The sequence below is a fragment of the Mirounga leonina genome, unplaced genomic scaffold (genome assembly GCF_011800145.1).
Source record: "Mirounga leonina isolate KUSES-001 unplaced genomic scaffold, KU_Mleo_1.0 Mir_150, whole genome shotgun sequence".
Taxonomy (NCBI): domain Eukaryota; kingdom Metazoa; phylum Chordata; class Mammalia; order Carnivora; family Phocidae; genus Mirounga; species Mirounga leonina.
Genome location: NW_023270374.1, coordinates 7,967,226 through 7,986,166, shown reverse-complemented (window position 1 = coordinate 7,986,166; position 18,941 = coordinate 7,967,226). Strand labels below are relative to the sequence as shown.

Genomic DNA, 18,941 nt, shown 5'->3' with positions numbered 1-18,941 from the left:
TCGGTGAACATATGGATGCATTTCTGTTGGGTGTATACTAGGGAGTCAAAATCCTGAGTCATGGGGGATACATATGCGCAGTTCTCGTAGATACTCCCCCAATAGTTTTTCACAGTGGGGGGTAGCCATTGACCCTCCCTCTGGCAGTGTGAGTTACAGTTGCTCCACATCCTTGCCAACACTTGGTATTACCAGTTTTCCACACTTTAGCCATTCTTGTGAGTGTTCAGTAGAATTATATTATGGTTTTAATTTGCATTGCCCTGATAACTGGGGAGAGCACCAGGGGTGGCGGTAGTTTTGAAAACTATAGATTCCCACCTCTCAGCTAAGAGTCACTGAATAGAAATCTCTGGGGATGGATGGCCCAGGAATCTGTCTTTTCAAGCCCTGTTCCAGGGACTCCAGTCCTGGGTGTCCAGTAAAGCAAGAGCTCTATGAATCTCTGAATCAGGATACTGTTGTATGGCAGGTGAATCTGGACTCTGCTTCTGACTAGGTCAAGATTGGAAACAAAATCCAAATACTGATAGCTAAACTGAGACAGGGCTTTATTTTTCTGTCGTGGGAAAGATACTACAGAGGTTGGGATCCCAGGGCTACCATGGGGGGTGCCACTGGGATTTGGGGAATCCAGCTCTTTCTAGATTTTTGCTCTTCCACCTTCACATTCTCCAGATGCTGCTGGGGCTCTAGCCATCATGTTTACATTTCAGATAGGAAAACAGGAAAAGCAAAGGGAAAAAAGAAATCCACCAGCTGAGTCAGCCTTGTTCAAAGGTTTTTTTGAAAAAGCCCCATCCGGTAGCTTTTGCTTATTTCTCATTGACCACAACCCTCACGCGACCACCCCAGACTACAAAGGAGGCTGGGAAGTGTAGCTTTGGAGCTGTTCTGAATAAAATTGAGGTTTTCTTAATAGGGAAGAGGGAGGATATATATGAGGGAGACAATAGCTATATCTTCCAGCATCTAAGTGGACGATCATTCACCTCCTCTGGAAATCTGTTGTCTTACCTTAAAAGAACACTGGGCAGGAATCTACATTTGTCGCTAGTCCCCACATGATTCTGATGCAGGCAGCTTAAGGATCACAGTCTGAAACCCCCTGGCTGGGATAACACAGGGACCCCACTGTTGGCTTTCTTGGCATTGAGAGCTCCCCCATCATGGCAGCCCTCCCTTTTAAAATATTGAGTTGTCTGTCTCCCTCTGGGCTATAGGCTCTGAGAGAGCAGGGACTTTCCTAAGGCGTTCCTACAACTAACACAGTGCCTGGAGCTGATATACACTTAATGGACCTTCATGGAATCACTTCATTGTGCAGTACCTTTCCATATATCTGTGCCTTATTCTCCCAAATATTATATAAAATGCTTGAGAACAGAGAAGAACATGTCATGCTATTAGTCCTCTAACACTGTTCACAGTGGACCTTTATATTGTAGATAATCTGTAAATTTATTTTTTTATTATTTAATAAGTATGACCTATAATTCTTGAGCTACTATGGTAGGAATAAAGCTTAATGCAGATGGAAGAAATACTATTTCACACAGTAGTGTAATCTGTCAATTCTGAAATTGCTCAGAAGGCGGAATCAGTAGGGACTTAGTTTTACCTCTCAGACACACATAAATGGCGGGTCAAACAGTGTCACCAACTCAATTACATGAGAATATGGACTATCTCTGATTTATTCTAGAAGTGAGAAGATCTTGGTTCTGACTGTTCTCTCTGTCTCTCTCATGGACCCCATGAGAATAAATCCACGGAGAAATGTCTACCTCCAACGTCTAACGTCCCTCTCCAAGCTCCAGGAAGCGTAGCACATTTTTGTGGCCAAACCCTTAGCAAAGATGGTGGATAATCCACCTGCCAGCCAGATCATCTCGAGATCACCAGATTCTCATTTATCAACACTTCTGTATTTAATGAATTCAGAATCCCACGCTGGCAAAATACCAAGCTTTTTGCCATAATCAACTTCTTGAAATTTCACACCATTCACTTGGGTCCTAGGGACCATATGTCCAAGATGTTTATAAATTTCTCAAATAAGCAGTGGCCTTCCTTGAAACTTTCTCTTTAACCACTGAAGGTCTACACTGCAAGAGTACATGAATCATCGGCATCTTTTGGCTCTGATTCAAAGCTTCAAACCAATGAATGCTGCATGTGCTGAAATTTTATCAAATGAGTTACGTTGTTCCTAGTCTTTTGAATTATTTGACTTCCAAAAGAACCATAGTGCAGGGTTTGTCCAGCTTTTTGATTTAAAATAAATTTTGCGTTGCAACCCAACACCACACACACACACACACACACCATTTCATGAAAGATAGTTTCCTGTATTATATGCAATCCACACTGTTACTCTTTTCTGTTCTATTCTGTTGATTTTTTAATGATAGTCCCATTCATTAAATCACTGGTTCTCAAGCTTAGCTGTCTGTCTACTACTGTGTTCACAATTTCCAAAGCCTGGGTCCCACTCCCAGATATTCTGACCTTAATTGATCTAAGATGTGGCCTAAGCAATGGGATTTTAAATATCCTCACCAGAAGATTTTAATGTGCAGCCCAGGTAGATAATCTATGCAGTAAGTTGATTTCCTGGCCCACAAATGGGTCTGACTTGCACTTTGAAAAACGCAGACAATGAGTAATACTAGACACTGATTTCCCAAGACAGTAGCACCTATAAACAGATTTGTTTATTCACTGGACAGTGTTCCAAGGGCTGTTGTGCTGGGCACTGGGGATACAAATATGCTGAAGATACAGTCTCTGCCATTGAAGAAATGACAGCCTCATTTTCACAAATGGAACACATCCATGTAGCCAACATCGAGATCAAGAAACAGAGCACTGCCAGCACCCAGAAGCCCCCTTGCACCACCATCCAATCCCCCAACCCAAGACTAACCACTAACCTGACTGTTAACAGCACAGATTACTTGGGCCTGTTTTTATACTTTAAACAAATGGAATAAAACAGTATGTTTTCTACTGGGTCTGGCGTCTTTAGGTTGACGTTCTATTTGCAAGATCCATTTGTATTATTCAGAGTAGCTATAATTCATTTGTTCTTATCCTAGGACAGTATTTCACATCCTACAAATACATCTCCATTGGGTTTATTCATTTTATTGTGGATGGGCATTTGGGGGCTTTGTAGTTTGGGCCTCTGAACATTCCAGTACACATGTCAGGTGGACATATACACACATTTTTGTTGGATGCATACCTAGGAATGGAATTCTAGGCCATAGCTTAGATACTTGGACAGCATGAGAATATACAGCCAAACAGTTTTCCAAAATGTTTGCAGTAATTTACACTCCTGTCTGCAAAATGTGTGAGTTCCAGTTGCTTCACGTCTCTGCTAGCACTTAGTATTGTCGGTCTTTTTCATTTCAGCCATTCTGGTGTGTGTTAGAATGTGCATTTAAAGTAAATTTATTTATGTAAGAAAGGCAAGATTTTTAAATTTATATGTATAATGGCTCTAAATGGTGCATGGAAATCCTCCCTTGACTTGGGGGTTCATAGATGTTCCAAAATCCTACAAGGGGTCTATGGTCTGTCTTAGTCATTGTGTCTCTCTCCCTCTCTCTCCCACCGTGTGCCCTCCCCCCATATCCCGTTCTTGAATCTCTCTGCCTCCGGTATCCAGCCTGGGTCTGACCTGGAGAGACATGCAGCATCTGACTGTGCTCACCTCCAAACGGAATCAGCTTCACGACGAGGTCCATCAATGGCGGAGGAATGGGGTTGGCCTGGAGTTTAATCACCTCTTTGGCTATGGGGTCCTTGATGCGGGCGCCATGGTGAAAATGGCTAAAGACTGGAAAACCGTGCCTGAGAGATTCCACTGTGTGGGAGGCTCCGTGCAGGACCCTGAGTAAGTGCATGTGGAAAGTATCCCAGAGAGGGTGCCATGGCCTGGGCAACAATATCAAATTCCCTCTCTGTCAGCTTGAGATGCACTGGATTTGAGTCAGGGACAACCAGTTTCCAGGCAGAGCTGTAGAGTGGCACAACTCCAGGGAGCCCCAAGTACATAGAACACCATTAGGAGACTCAGAACCCCATTAGGAGACTCGAACCCCCTGGTTTTAGGTATGATCCTTTACTATTTCGATGGCTTACACCATTATTTTTGAGTGCACAAGTCAACCAGTGTAACCAGGTCCGAGATCTGTAAACAGGCCATGAACATAACCAATATCCCAGAAGCCCCTTGTGTCCCCTTCCATCATCGTCTCCCCAAGAGTAACCTTAAAACTCCATAGATTATTTTGCCCATTTTGTACTTACTATAAATGGAATCAGACACTGTCTTCTCCTTTATATCTAGATTCTTTAGCTCAGAATGCTTCGACCATGTTTAGTGTGTACTCGTAGTTCATTTATTCTCGTTGCTAAATAATGTCCTGTTATGTGACTATAACACGATTTACTTATTCGTTCTACTTGTGAGGCAACATAGGGACTTGATATGATGCTGAGTGAGATGGATAGCCATCTGGAGGGATTTGAGTGAGGAGTTTACACAGAAACCACCATGCTGGTCACCTGCATCTACTTCCCTTTTAACGTCCCATCACGGCAAGAGGATTGGACAATGAGGACCCCTTTTTATTTCATTTCCCTCCTCACTGATTCATCAGTAAGATGGAAACAGCAATTCTTATCATTATTTTCAATTGAGATATTGTTTACATATGATGAAATGCACAGACCTTAAATGTATTACTTGAGTTTTGATGTATACATCTGGGTAAATGAAACAATTAGTTTTTATTGGGCACCTACTATGTGCCATGTGCTTTACATCTGCCTAAGCTTCCTAGCCAGCCCGCTTGTTGAGGGTGCGCCTTACCTCACACAGGCAGGGTATGAATATTTTGCAGTGTGAATAGCAAAGTGGTCCCACGTTTGGTCTCAGGGAGAAGTGCCTCCTAGGTAGCTGGTGTGAGGCCTTTTACATAAACTATCTGTATTTCATTCTTGTAAGTCCAGGAGGTATGTACAATCATTGTTACCTCGAAACAGGGGAGGAAGCTGAGATGCAGAAAGCACAAGAAATGTGCTCAAGGTTACAAAGGTCCGACCAGGACTTGAAACAAAGCCCTTCTGTAAACCCCAGTTTGTTTCATTAGATGACATTGGCCTTAGGGAGCTCCTACTGTGCCCTCGCGCCCTACATTAAGCACTACATCAGACAGCTGGACAGTGTCATTACAAATGAGGAGAAAGGACACACCGAAGAAGACCTAGCTGTGGAGCAGCCAAACTGGGATTACCCAGGCATTCTGATGTCAGCAACCCACCGCTTGAGGGGCTTCTCAGTACATCTCAGTGATCCCCCACTGGAGAGGAAGTGAGGCTCAGCACATATCAGAAGGGACTTCCTCCAGTAAGACCTTCCCTGGAGACTCTGAAACCCCACCTAGCAGGTGTGCCCACTCCCCCCCAAACTCCATAACTGCTGTCCTGGAGAGCCTGTCACTGCCAGAGTCTACAAACAGGGTGGGCAAACGGAGATAAGACTGGGAACCTCCGTCCAAATGGGAAAGGGAAGGGTAAATCCAAAGTCAATATTCAATGGGCATTGACCACTGTACTGCCCTCGTTAGAGTTCAAAACAATTCTTTGCATGATTTGGAAGGCCCGGGAGACTTGGTACCACGGTGGAAATGTTCTGTATCTGGGTGTCCAGTGCGATAACTCGTGGCTAGGGAGCACTAGAAATGTGGCTCATTTGACCTAACTTTAGTTTAAGTTCCAGTAGCCACATGCGGCTGGTGGCTGCCATCTTGGACGGTTCAGCTCTGATGCCCATCTGGTAGTTACACCGTCCCAGGAAGGATGCTAAATAATGCAAACAGAACAGGAGGTGTGAATTGAATAAAACTCTGTGAAAAGGTGTCCAGAAGTCGAGCCTGAAGGAGAGTTGGGGCCAGTCCGCTTAGCCTGTGCCTCCCCCAGCACCCCCTGCACGCGGGTCCACCGCTCACTCCCCCCACACAGACAGCAGGACACTCCAGCAGCCCTGAGGGCTCCCTCAGGTGCCCCTGGGAGCGTGCAGGCACGGTGCTGCCACCTCCTAAGCGCTGCTCTCCGACTGTCGCCTGGTCAGGCAACACTTTTCTCCCACAGGAGGTTGGTGTTGCTACTCTCATCCACAGGTGAGAGAACAGGAAGCTCAGGAAGACAGAGTAAATGCTTCTAGTTCCCAGAACCAGCAACTCCAAAGTCCACCAAAGCCCTGGGCCTGGGACCTCCTTCCCTTGCTGCAAAGAGGGAAAGATTTACAGAAAAGGACTTGGCAAGAGGGAAAAGCGTATGGTGTTTGCTCCTCTCCAGAAGCTCAGGCAGGGGCCCACACATCACTCATGCGCCGTGCCCCGGGAGCATTATCCACAGTTAGCTGCACACCAGCTCCATCCACAATTAACAGAAAGGTGGTAACAGTTGCAGCGTTTAGGGGAACAGTCAGCTTAGTCAAGGTAAGTGTTGATAGCGGACCTTCTCTTCTGAGGCCACCGCAGACAAGGATGGATCCTTCATGATCCTCCAGCTCTGTGCATTTGTGAGGTAGGGAGAGGGAGGAGAGCAAGGCAGAGAACATCAGCTGTGACAAAAGACAGTTTCTCAGTTTCTGAGTACATGTAACATTCTGTCGTAATCCCCATAAATGTTGAATTTGGAGCCAGAGACAAGAAGGCTATCATGTTACAGTTAGGGTATGCGAGGCCCAGCAGCTCACAACTAGCTAGGAACTTTATCTGACTTACAATGAACTAGCCTGACTTACAATGAAAGGAAACTGGAAAGCTATTTGAGCACGGACCAGAATTGGGCCCTCCATGGGGACAAGAACCTAGTGTGTCTTGTTCACTGCTGGATCCTCAATGCCTAGAACAGCGCCTGGCACCCAGTAGTCCCATGGGAGATATTTTCTGAATGAGTGAATGTTCGGCCAGCAGCACCTGGGTGCAAGGAAGATGGCTAAGTGTTGGCAGTTAGGACCATCAGACCAGCCAGGGGGACTGGGGACAGAGGGCAGCCTTGTTGGAAGGACTCTGTGTCCCCTAGGCACCTTCTGCACCCTCATCCGCCCCACACCTGAATTTTGTTCTCGGATGCAAGTGAGTGAGCTCTAGGGCAGATGGGCTTATTGCAGAACTCAGAGGCTGGTACAGCTTGGTCCTTAGGGCAGTGCCCAAGGCCGCTGGACAGAGAAGGACCTTGTCACCGTGAATCACACTCCTGAGGGGCCGGGACAGGGGCATCAACAGCCAGTTGCTGGGACGTGCGGGGCTGCACAGAAACAGCCCCCGAGCAGGGTGCGTGCCAACTGTCAGGTTTATAGGTTTCCTCGGCAATAATCTTCCCAGAGAAGCAGCCAATTTGAAAAGCAATTTTCTAAAGCGACTTTATCAGCAGAGTCAGTGAAGGGTGCTCAACAAAAATACGAAGGAAAAATACAACTGGCCGTGAGTGTCTATACAGAACCAGCCGTGTGCGGTGAGCAGAGCGAAGCCAGGCCTGCTCATGGGCCAGGGGCAGCCGCGTGTCCCCCCAGTGCTGAAGCGTGGAGTGCGCTGTTGGGCACAGACCGTGCCCACCCTCCCCTGCACCTAAGAGCGTCGTTCACTCCATGCCGCTGAGGCTGTGGCAAACTGTGAATTTTAAGTGAATTTGGAAGCAGATGTTAAAGCCTGGAGGGGATGCCAGATGCAGCATGGCAGAGAGAGAAGAGGGTGTGCCCGGCGCCGAACCAGCTATGGGACCATAGACGGGTCACGGCCGAGCCGCGGTTTATCTTGTGTGAGTTGATGCCCACCTGCAGCTGTTACCTGGGAAAGAGAAAACATCGCGGAGCCCACCTGTTAAGTGTTCTTCTGTGACGGCCACAGAGCTGACGTCTTAGACCCTCAAGGGTGGCCGTTAGTAGCACTGTTGTTATTATTCTAATAAAACAACTGTCGCATCATAACTAATTATTTTTATCATTCAGTTGAGGCTTCAGAATACAGAGAGCATTTCACAGGTGTCCCCTGGGAAGCAGGGCCTAATTCTAGACACCAGGCAACTGACCGCTTATTTGCAACAATGTGCAATGAATATATAAGCCATCCTCAGGTTCCCAAGTTTGTCTTTTATAGGACTCGAACATGAGGCTTCTGTACATATTCTCTAAAAGTTCAGAGAGTAGCTCACAACTCTTGATGGGTACCTCACTTTTTGTAGCAAATGAGTTCTGGAACGTGGTCTGTATGACTGAGGATCTAAGCAGAGTCTCTTTTGGTTCCACAAACAACCATCTCCTATTTCAACCTTTTTTTTTTTTTTGAGAGAGAGCAAGCCCTAGTGCACATGCACGTACACGCCAGGGGGGTGGGAGGGGCAGAGGAAGAGGGAGAGAGAGAATCTCAAGCAGACTTCACTCCCAGCATGGAGCCTGACACAGGGTTCCATCTCATGACCCGGAGATCCTGACCTGAGCGAAAATCAAGAGTCGGACGCTTAACGGACTGAACCACCCAGGCACCCCTATTTCAACCTTACAATTGACTTTCCTGAGCAAATAAGGATTTGCTTTTCCTTTAAAATAAGGATGGATTGTATTGCTTTTCTTATAAAAGCAAAATAGGGTCACTGTAGGAAAATCAGGAATACAAGAAGTAGTAAGAAACACCTGGCAGATACTGTTCCTCCGCTCTCCCAACGCCATTGTGCCCACCAAGAAACCTCCCTGAGAGAGGAGGAATGGCGTTCTTTCTCTTCCAAGCTTGCCTCCTCTGGAATTCACCCCAACCTTTTAATTTCATTTCTAAGTGACTTAACATTCCAAGAAGAATCCACTGCTCTCTCAGGGGCTACTCCCCCTGCATTCAGTGGGCAGTTCACACAGCAGGGCAGCAATGGCCGAGTTTTACAAGCAGATGACACCTCCACAGCACTAAACAAGCCAGACTCCCCTTGGAATGGCCTCCAGCCCCTGCACACACCCCAACCCCAAGGCCACTGAGACAGGTTTTGACTCCTAACACAAAGTGGTGTGTCTGTGCCCACTCCAATCTGTCTTCTGCTTTCCAAGATGAAGACAAAATGCCAGTCCTGTCTCAGCCTCCTTCATCCCTGCCTCCAGCCCTCTCATAAACACACTCCCTCATCCCTTAGGCCACACAACAGACAGCCTAGGCTCTAGTTTCCTCTCTTCTGCAGGGAAGGGGGTAGCCGAGAGTCAGTAGTCGAAGCTCAAAGCAGCTGTTGAGGGAATCTGGGTGAGAGACTGCATCTACTGAAGCCCCCCCGTAGCCATGGTGGGCGTGAAGGTCGTCTCCGGTTTGGTCCAAAACAGATTTCTCTCCTTCTATCCTAAGAGATCATCTCGGCTCTCGTTCATTTAGGGGAACCCCCATTGCATGTGGGCTGTGGATCTGATTCCCAGCTACAGTGGCCGTCCCATCTCTGGTTCTTAGCCAATTGAAGAAATATTTCCAGTTTTCCCCCGAGGAAGCAATGGCACTTTTCTGCCAGAGATTCTGTGAATTGACTTGTTTTGTTGTTGTTGTTGTTGTTGTTGTTGTTGTTGTTTTTATTAAATATTTTATTTATTTATTTGACACAGAGAGAGAGATAGCGAGAGCAGGGACACAAGCAGGCGGAGTGGGAGAGGGAGAAGCAGGCTTCCCGCTGAGCAGGGAGCCCGATGTGGGGCTCGAACCCAGGACCCTGGGATCATGACCTGAGCCGAAGGCAGACACTTAATGACTGAACCACCCAGGCGCCCCCTGTGAATTGACTTGTAAAGGGACTGTCACTTCGTGAACTCCAGTGCATAAGTGCCCTGGATGCAAAAGGAGATTTAAAAAAAAAAAAAAAAAGATTTTTTTTTTTTTTTAGAATCCAGCTTGTGTTTTGAATCCTTGTGATCATAGGGAGTATTGCATTTGACAAATGACTAGCGATGCTTTGTAATACCTAGAGTGACTATTACTCAGGGTAACAGTCTTTAGTTGTTGGCTTGTGAGTTTGCTTCTTGAATTTCTCAAGGTGGCCTGGCCTGAATGATAGGAAAGGGGCTCAAACTCAACACAGGACTCGGAGCCAGGGTTTCTTCCTGCTGTGGGCCCTGCCATCATCCTCTGTTCCCTCCAGCTGTGCTTCTTGGAGAGTTCCAGAATCCTTGAGGCTCCACTCTAAAAGGAAAACCTCCATTCTGGACCTGCCTGCCTGTCTGTGTAGAATCTCAGCAGTAAAATGTGGCATTTCACTCATACCTGAGGTATGGACGTTCCAGAAGCCTCCATCAAAGTGGCCAGAAAACCAGCAGAACAGGATCCACAGTTTTCCCCGCTGCTTTTCCTAGAGCCCGTGAGCCATGACAAAAACAGAATGTGCTTACAACAGAGGCCTGGGAAATTTTCTAATGAGTGGGTGTGGTGGCATCAGGTTCAAACTGAACATAGGCAAATAATTTAGATCTGTGCTATCCAGTAAAGAAGCAACTAGCCACAGATGGCTGTTTAATAAAATTAAATTTAAATTAATTATTAAAATTAAATTTAATTAAAAACTCAGTTCCTTACACTTGTCATGTTTCAAATGCCCCATAGCCACATGTGGCCAGTGACTACAGTATTGGACGGTGCAGATATAGAACATTTCCATCATTGCAGAAAGTTCTGTTGGCTAACTCTGGTCTAGATATTTGTGAATATATGATGTATTTGAGTGTGTTTCTATATTTTATCTGCAGAGCAATTCTTAAGTGTAGGAAGATTAATATCTCCATTGTACAGGTAAGGAAAAGGAGCTCAGATAGTTCCAAATGCTTTGCCCATAACTGGACCTTCATTCTACCCACATAGCTCTCTACCTATGGGCTAGAGCCCAAATGATTGTTGGTCATATATCAGCTCACCTGTTATGTTTCTGACCCTGTTGTGAATAAATAGCATCTTTTTTTGAGAGATCTAGCTAGCAACCTTGCATACTCTGACTACCAGACCTGGCCTCATGCTTGCTCTCCACTAAACTGGATGATTTCCCCAGAGCGTGGTACCCCACCTCCACCACCACCACCAGATCTCCATGGCCAGTGGGTATCTCACGCATCATTCAGCATCAGCATCTATGCAGAGTGCCTATAATAGCAGCACTCCATGAAACTATTAAAGCATATATTTTGAAAGTTCCTCAGGAGAGTGTTGACTTTACCAATGAGCTACAGGTTAAGCTTCAACAAGCCCTCCCAGGTTTGTGGCTTTGGTTCCAAGGGTCATGAAGTACCAAGGCTTGGCTCTGAGCTGGGTGTGTGATCATCTTTTCATAGATGGGATCTACAAGATGTGTGTTTTAAAACACCCACCATTTTATGCTCCAAAATAAAATATCGTGTCAAGGGAAGAAACTCACACAGGGAAAAGCCCACAGAAGGGGAGCCAGTACCATGATCCGGGCACTGTGCTCCATGTTCTCACACGTGGTCTGATTTAATCTCACAAAACCCATCCATGATGACAGTGAGACTTCAAAGTATTTAAATAATTTGCCCAAGCTCTCCTGACCAATAAGCATAGAAGAGAATTCTAATCCAAATAGGTTTATTCCCGAAGTCTGGAGTCTTTCCATCACACTGTGCAGTTTAATGTAGTTTACTTTATGATGTTTCTGATGCAAGAACTTTTGAGCGTCTTGCCTTCAAGGGAGGCCATATCCAGGAAGGAGACTGGTTGTGTGGAAAGTCAGCTGAAGAATGTTTAGGCTGACCCTCCGTGGGGCTCCAACTCTGTGACCAAAGAGGCTTCCAAATTCCCCTGATCTTTCAAGGGAGGCTCCTTCACTAGGATTAATTAACCCCATTTCAGCTTTTTCTATGATGGTAATAATAATCACAATAACAACAACTTCTATTTATCAAGGTACTTAGCACTTCAAAAGAAAGGTATTATGAGCTCCTGTCTCAGCCTGGGTTGTCCCAAAAGTAGACCCAGAAGTAAGACTTGGGTGCTGACAATTTTTTGAAAGATGATCCCAGGAAAAGCCAGTAAGGACTGGAGATGTGAGACAGGGAGAAGGAAAAGAGCCAGTCAGGAGTGCATTGATGAGCAAGTTGCCACCGTGGGCGACAGGCTCAATCCCACTGGGGACATTGAGTTGTCCCACTGAGGAACAGGGATGCCAGGGTATATTCATCTATCACTTTCTATCCAAATCACTGGTAGGGGGTGGTCCCTGAGGGGTTCAATCCCTGACACTTTGGGGCTGCCCTGCTCATCGGCTGAGCAGGCTCCCATGGTGTGGGGGAAAGCTCCAGGAGAGCAGCCCAGAGGTGAGAAGCAGTCAGAATACACGGAAGCTGCAGCTGCAGGTGAACTCGGAAGGGGCGTGGAAGAAGTGAGATGGGCTTGAGCAGCATCCACTACATTTCCCTTCCACACAGAAGGTATAGGCAAGGGGCATAGGTAAGGTGCTCAGGCTCACACTGCTGGTGTGTCTGATTAATCCCTAAGCCCCTGCTCTTCCTGGTAGCCGAAGCTGCCTCCAAACCCTAAGTATAGTGTGCCCATCCCTTACCATATCTCCTCATCACTTTGCCCTTAGGAAAATACCATCCACTGGAAAGCTGGTGCTGAGCCTCACCACTGATGCGTGTGAGGGGAAAGAAAATTTCGTCCGCTACCTTGAGCACGTCCAAGCTGTCATCACAGTCAATGCCACCAGGAGAGGAGACCTGAACATCAACATGACTTCCCCGATGGGCACCAAGTCCATTTTGCTGAGCCGGCGTCCAAGGGATGACGACTCCAAGGTGGGCTTTGACAAGTGGCCTTTCATGACCACCCACACTTGGGGGGAAGATGCCCGAGGAACCTGGACCCTGGAGCTGGGGTTTGTCGGGAGCACACCCCAGAAGGGGGTGCTGAAGGAGTGGACACTGATGCTGCATGGCACGCAGAGCGCCCCTTACATCGACCAGGTTGTAAGGGATTACCAGTCCAAGCTGGCCATGTCCAAGAAGGAGGAGCTAGAAGAGGAGCTGGATGAAGCCGTGGAGAGAAGCCTGAAAAGCATCCTGCACAAGAACTAGCGCGGCAGCCAGGCCTCGACCACCTCCCTCCATCCCCCATCTCTGCCTCTCTGTCCTCGGGCCACACTCTGTCAGGAACCTAGCAATTACTGTCACCCTCACATAAGCTATTCCAACTTCTTGATCTGAAGCTTCGCTCACTGTCAATGATTCTTTTCATCACAATGGACTCAATCTTTTTACTTCCATGCCCCAAATACAGTGTTCCCACCAAAACCTATGTCCTATTTGTGACTCTAAAGTTCTTTATTTGTGTCATTCAAATAGGTGATAGCCAGCAAACAAAACTGGGACAGCTTCCTCCTCCATTTTGTTCATATCTGAGAAGAGAAGGCATTTAAAAAGTCACACTCAGTGACTCCAAGAACGTTTATCCATGGTCTCAATTGAGGACCTTTTACATAAAAAGAGAAAGATAATAACAGAAGGTGAGCTCTGAGTCTCTAAAGCACAACAGATGCTGTAAGTCCTTTGGGGAAAAATGTTTTGAACTTAGCAAGATTTTTCAGTGACGTAAATGAAGGTGGTGTGATGCAAGAGACGCCATCCATGACAGCCCTAATCACTGGCTGGGGAAGAAAGAGTCAAAAAGCATGAGCATTGGAAATCGTACCACTGACACCAACAGCATAACTTGTCCTACTCAGCCAGCGTGATCCATATGAAACCTAAGTAGCATGGCTGTCCTTTTCACCAGCTGCTGTTCTGTTATGGTAGGATCTGCTAGAGAAGCCCAAATTAACTCAGTTCATACAGAATTCATCCCAGCCCCAATTTTCTGGGGTTCCTCACATAGCTATCCAAAAGAAATAAGGTGAGGCAAGTTTGGCAACATGTCTAGGAAAGAATAGCTCAGGGGCTTAGAACACAGAACGTTCCTCTTCCTAAATCACTTTGAAGCTTCTGAATCTGATGTAAGTGAGAAGCGAGATGAGTATTTTGGGCACACATATACTTGGGCTTTGATTTCTAAAACATATGGTTGTGATTCTTTGATGTGTTGGGGAAATGGCCTCCATTCTGGAAGAGGTGTGTAAAGAGTGAAGGGGGCGTGTTTGAAGATGTGGACCCCCCATTTGTGTGGAATTTCTTCTGCCAAAGGAGGGAAATGCTGACCCATCCTCCAGCAACATGAGGCTGAAGGAAGCAAGAGAAGACCTCCCTAGGGAAAGCACACAGTCACCATCTTGACAACTAAACAATCTGTGAAGATGTTTAACAAGCAACCCAAAGGTGACACACTCCTCCCCCTGTCGACCCCAAAAGACACAGCACCATTTCATTACCAAATGGAAATGCTTTTTATTGGACCCATCATCGCTTTGTTTTTCTCCCCAAGGATTGGCCCCTTTATTGGTTTGATTTGATTCCCAAGACTGGTCAACCACTTCTGGCTGCATTTCTCCCTTCCCATGGGAGCGTGTAGCTAAGCTCAGAGTTCCTTTCCTTAAAGCCAGCAACACAAGGGCACTAAGTTCCATTCCTTGAAGGTGGCGACTTTAAGAGAAAACTCTGGAAAACCCATTTTCTTTCTTTTCTCCACCCCCCCATATTGGCATGAATTTCTGTCTTCTCTAACACCGTATGACCTTCTCTATATAATGCTTTAAAATGTAATAATATTTATGATTTTTAAAAGAAGTTTATTACCTGTTGCAAAGGTCTTTTTAAACCAGTTTAGATTTAAAGAAAAAAATTAATGGAAACCATCAAAAATTCATTTCATATTAACAGTCTGAAAATAAACCAAAGGACATTATGTGTGCATATGTGTGTAGGTGCACACAGAGATATATATACATATGTAGACTATATACATGTGTGTATGTATGTATATATATATACACTTGTATAAATGTATATACACACATATACCTAAAATGTGTGTATGTGTATTTATTGAAGAAACCGACACCATATTCATCTCTTAAAGAATATTCAGAGAATATCAAGATGATTCTGGCTGAAGAAAAAGGCCGGTGGAAATTCAGGTGAAAATGTTCATTGATCCCCATTGCATCACCTCTGTAATTTTGCAGCTTTCTGTATAAACATTAAATGTCTTATATAGCAGCAAAAATATAAAATAGTTGTCCATATTTTCACAGCTGTGGTATAATTTATGAAATTAGAGAGTAACTTATCAGCTTCTTAATAGAAATGGCAAGTTTTGATATGAGTATACAGTATATAAAAATATATATAGTGCTATATAAAAATATTTGGTCTCTATTTCATTTTTTGCACAAGTAGTAACACAAAAATATGTCTAGCTAGTGAGGTTTTTACGATGATCCTAATGCAAGAGACAGTTATTTATAATCATTTATTTTAAAAAATGAAAATAAGTGAATTAATCAAGTTAACATTGTTACACCCTGTGACAACATTTTATAAGTAAATTTAAAAAGACATGTTGTAAATTAGGAGACTCAACAATAAAACATTACCTTCCAGAAACTATGTGGGATGTGATATATATTACATAAAAACACTTTCATCCATTCTAAGAGCAGATAATAAAAAGTTGCCAAAAAGAGATCTAAAAAGCCTGCTTTCATAAATTTGCCTGATTTTTAATTAGCAGATAAATCACATACAAATTATGATCTACAGCAGCATTTTTCAAACTCAAGTTATATGCCATTAACAAGTTGTAAAAAAAAAGACTAACATTTTGAAATAGAATAAAACAGAATGGAAACGAAACGAAACTGGAATAGAATAGATCATGCATATTAGTGAGTATTGTTTCTTGAAATATTTGTTCTGTGTGTGTGTGTAGAAAACGAGAATGTGTGTGTGCGCATGGGTGTGTATTGGCTCACAAGGTAAATATTTCTTACTGTTGGTCGTGGTCAAAAATCTTTTAGAAAGGCTCTTCTAGAATGTATTCATCAAGCTAGACTGAGTTATGCTGTAGTAACAAAGAGCCCCCAAATTTCAGTGGCTTTACACAGCAAAGGTTTACTTACCATTCACATGAATTCCTCTGAGGGTTCAGGAGACTCCCCGAGGCCACAGACTCAGGGATTCAGGCTGCTTTGATCTTCAGTCTTGTGGTTTGTAATCATAACACAAGATTGCTAAGTCACCACACAGAAGAGAACCCACAGAAGACTCTCATCCACTCCTTATGTTCAGCCTGAAGGAGACACACATGTCATTTGAGCTACTCTGCATTGGCCAGTACCGGTCAGTGACCCTTCCTAAATGCATGGCAGCTGGAAAATGTAGGACATCTAATGGAATACTTGATGAGCATCGCAGAGAGCTTAACATTCTCTTAAAATATATTAAGTACTGATTTACATGGCCACCTCTCTTCATGGATAATACCGTGAATAGTATTACAAACTAGCTGTCACCCATGGGACCACGCTAGTCTAGCAATCTTAATAGTTATTAATAAAATACTAATGTATTGTATTTACCATGGTTCATTGTAAAAACAATGTTTAATTTTGTCCCATGATCTAATATTTATCAAACCCAATTAGTAAAATCTTAAGAGAGGCTATGACCAAAAACAGACAGTGAAGGTATAAGGTCCAAAGTCTGAGGCTGTGACAAACTGAGATGCTGCTTTTCTATATTTAAGCTCAAAAATTGACTTCCAAAAGATTAAATTAAAACTGATTATTCTTTTTTTATTATTATTATGTTATGTTAATTACCATACATTACATCATGTGATCAGTGCCTTTCATTGGTTGGACTGAAACCCACATACTACAAAACCTTTGGGAAACATAGCTCAGCATTTTAGATTTAGAGAGGGAAATGTTTAATTGGGGAATTGATGCTCTCATAGCCAAAGAAATTTCTAAATTAGAAATTTCTAAAAATCAAAATGCCAAGATTAAAGACAGTGGTTGTGAGAGAGAATAAGGGGTTCTAAAAACTCTGAGAGTTTGAAATAACATCAGCACACACTGTGTCCTGGACCAAGGAAGATGATTTGGCTGCAGCCAGCTGGATGGCTCTCTGTCTCCAAAGAAGGAATGAGTCAACAGAAAAGGTGGGGAGAGGGGCCAACACTCAGCATGTGGGAGCTTAGGATAATGGAGATCAGGGGAACAAGAGTTGGCAGAGGGATCTGGAGGTGTTAAGGGTAAGGAAACACAACAGCTTGATATAAAGGGGAATTCCAGTCTCCGAAGAGCTGAAGTCCATTGAGGACAGAGCCCAGTGCATGAGAAGCCACCCCCAGTCAACACCACCCACCTGCCAATGGTCAGATTCCATGCCCACCCACAGCTTCCTGAGCCTTATTTGGCTTCCCAAAGACATTAACACCAAGGAGAGGAGATAACCAGCACAAGGGATACCAATACCTGGATCTCTAGGAGAAAAGATCCCCTCTTTGCATTGCAAATTAAGTAGTTCTTGAGTTTTCCCACTAGTCTCTTATGTATTTAGTTGTCAAGAGACCCTTTCCTTGGGTTCAAAAAACTCCAGTTGAATTTGCTTGTGGATTCATAAGGGACCAGGAATCAAAGTTTAACCTGAAGCAAATTCTCCAAGCTAGCCTGCCAGCTTCATTTTTCTCTTAGAAGAGTCTCACTGTTTTGAACCTGGGGATACAATGAAATGAGGGTGAGAAATGCACTTGGCCCAAAGAGATGAAGACTAAATTCTTCATGTTCAGCCCTACTTGGTTTGGGGTAGTGTGGGGGTGATTGGAAATCTCAGACCACGAGTTTAAGATGCCCCAACAGCCAAATGAGTCTGTGAATTCCTTTGGTTGGATGTTAACTGACACTGATTTCCACCATGGAGGGTTCAGACCAACTTGCCCTCACCATACTAGTGTGGGTGACCCACCTCACAGTGCCTTCAAAGACGTCCCTTTGCACCCAAGAGGATCCGCCATTGGCTACTCCAAGCTGGACAGAAGGCAGAGTCTGCAACTTGCTTTGTTTTTTCTCTGGAGTTGCTGACTAACCACGGGTGACAGATAAGCCAGCTAGGAAGCTCCTGATCACAAGGATGCAAGGTTGGCACATGCCAACCAAGCAGGTGAAGGGGTGGGTGTGACTAGTGAGGATACCAGCACAGCAGAGTTATTGACCGGGGATGTATCTCATGGGAGAACATACATCTCAACTCAAAAGCCCTGTTTGTTTGAATAAAACATAAGTCAGTGTGGCTTTTTTATGGCAGTTGTTTGCTTTCATCCAAGCATGAGAAATCGAAGTCAAGCATTGGTACTAATCAAGGTACAAGAATGACGTCCTTTATCATCAATGTGCCAAATGTTATGAGTTTTGAGATGACTTTGTTCACCAACAACACCCCAACTACAAATCTATGGTACAAAAATTGCAGGAAAACTAGATTATAATGGCTGCTTGGAGATCTTTTCTTATAAGCTTGAAGTCAAGGAAAGACCTAAATGGAACTTTCCAACATGAAAGGAGAAGGAAGAAACAAGTAGAGATGCCAGGTCAGAAGTGTCTTCTGATATGTAAATTCATTTTATAATAGACCCTGTTGGAGCATGCCCTACGTCGGGGGTCAGCAAACTACAGTACAGGAACCCAATCCAGCCTTCTGCCTGCTTTTATAAATACACTTGTATTGCAAACTGTCATGCCTGTTGGCTTTCGTTCTGTATTTTAGCATGTTTTCATGCTAAAGCAGCAGGGTTGAGTAGTTATAATTGAGGCTGTACAGCCTATAATCTCGCCCTTTGTAGAAAACGCTTACCAATCTATCTCCTTGGCCTGGCCCGGAGGTCACCTGTAGACAGCTTCCACACATGCCGAGGATGCTCTCTCTGCTGGGGGTGTTCTCTGACTGCAGAGAAGCACCAGACTTACTG

At 44.6% G+C, this 18,941-nt stretch overlaps 1 protein-coding gene across 2 annotated transcripts in view; it reads left to right on the top strand.

Annotated features, from left to right (window-relative positions):
• The window catches only part of PCSK2 (proprotein convertase subtilisin/kexin type 2), a 282,136-nt gene extending 268,904 nt beyond the window's left edge, over positions 1-13,232 (top strand). For both annotated transcript variants that reach the window (XM_035005804.1, XM_035005803.1), the window contains 2 exons: positions 3,680-3,907; positions 12,628-13,232. In XM_035005804.1, coding sequence (XP_034861695.1) covers positions 3,680-3,907; positions 12,628-13,114 — 715 coding nt within the window. In that variant the 3' untranslated portion in view covers positions 13,115-13,232. The remainder of the gene's footprint in view (positions 1-3,679; positions 3,908-12,627) is intronic.
• The last annotated feature ends 5,709 nt before the right edge of the window (positions 13,233-18,941 follow it).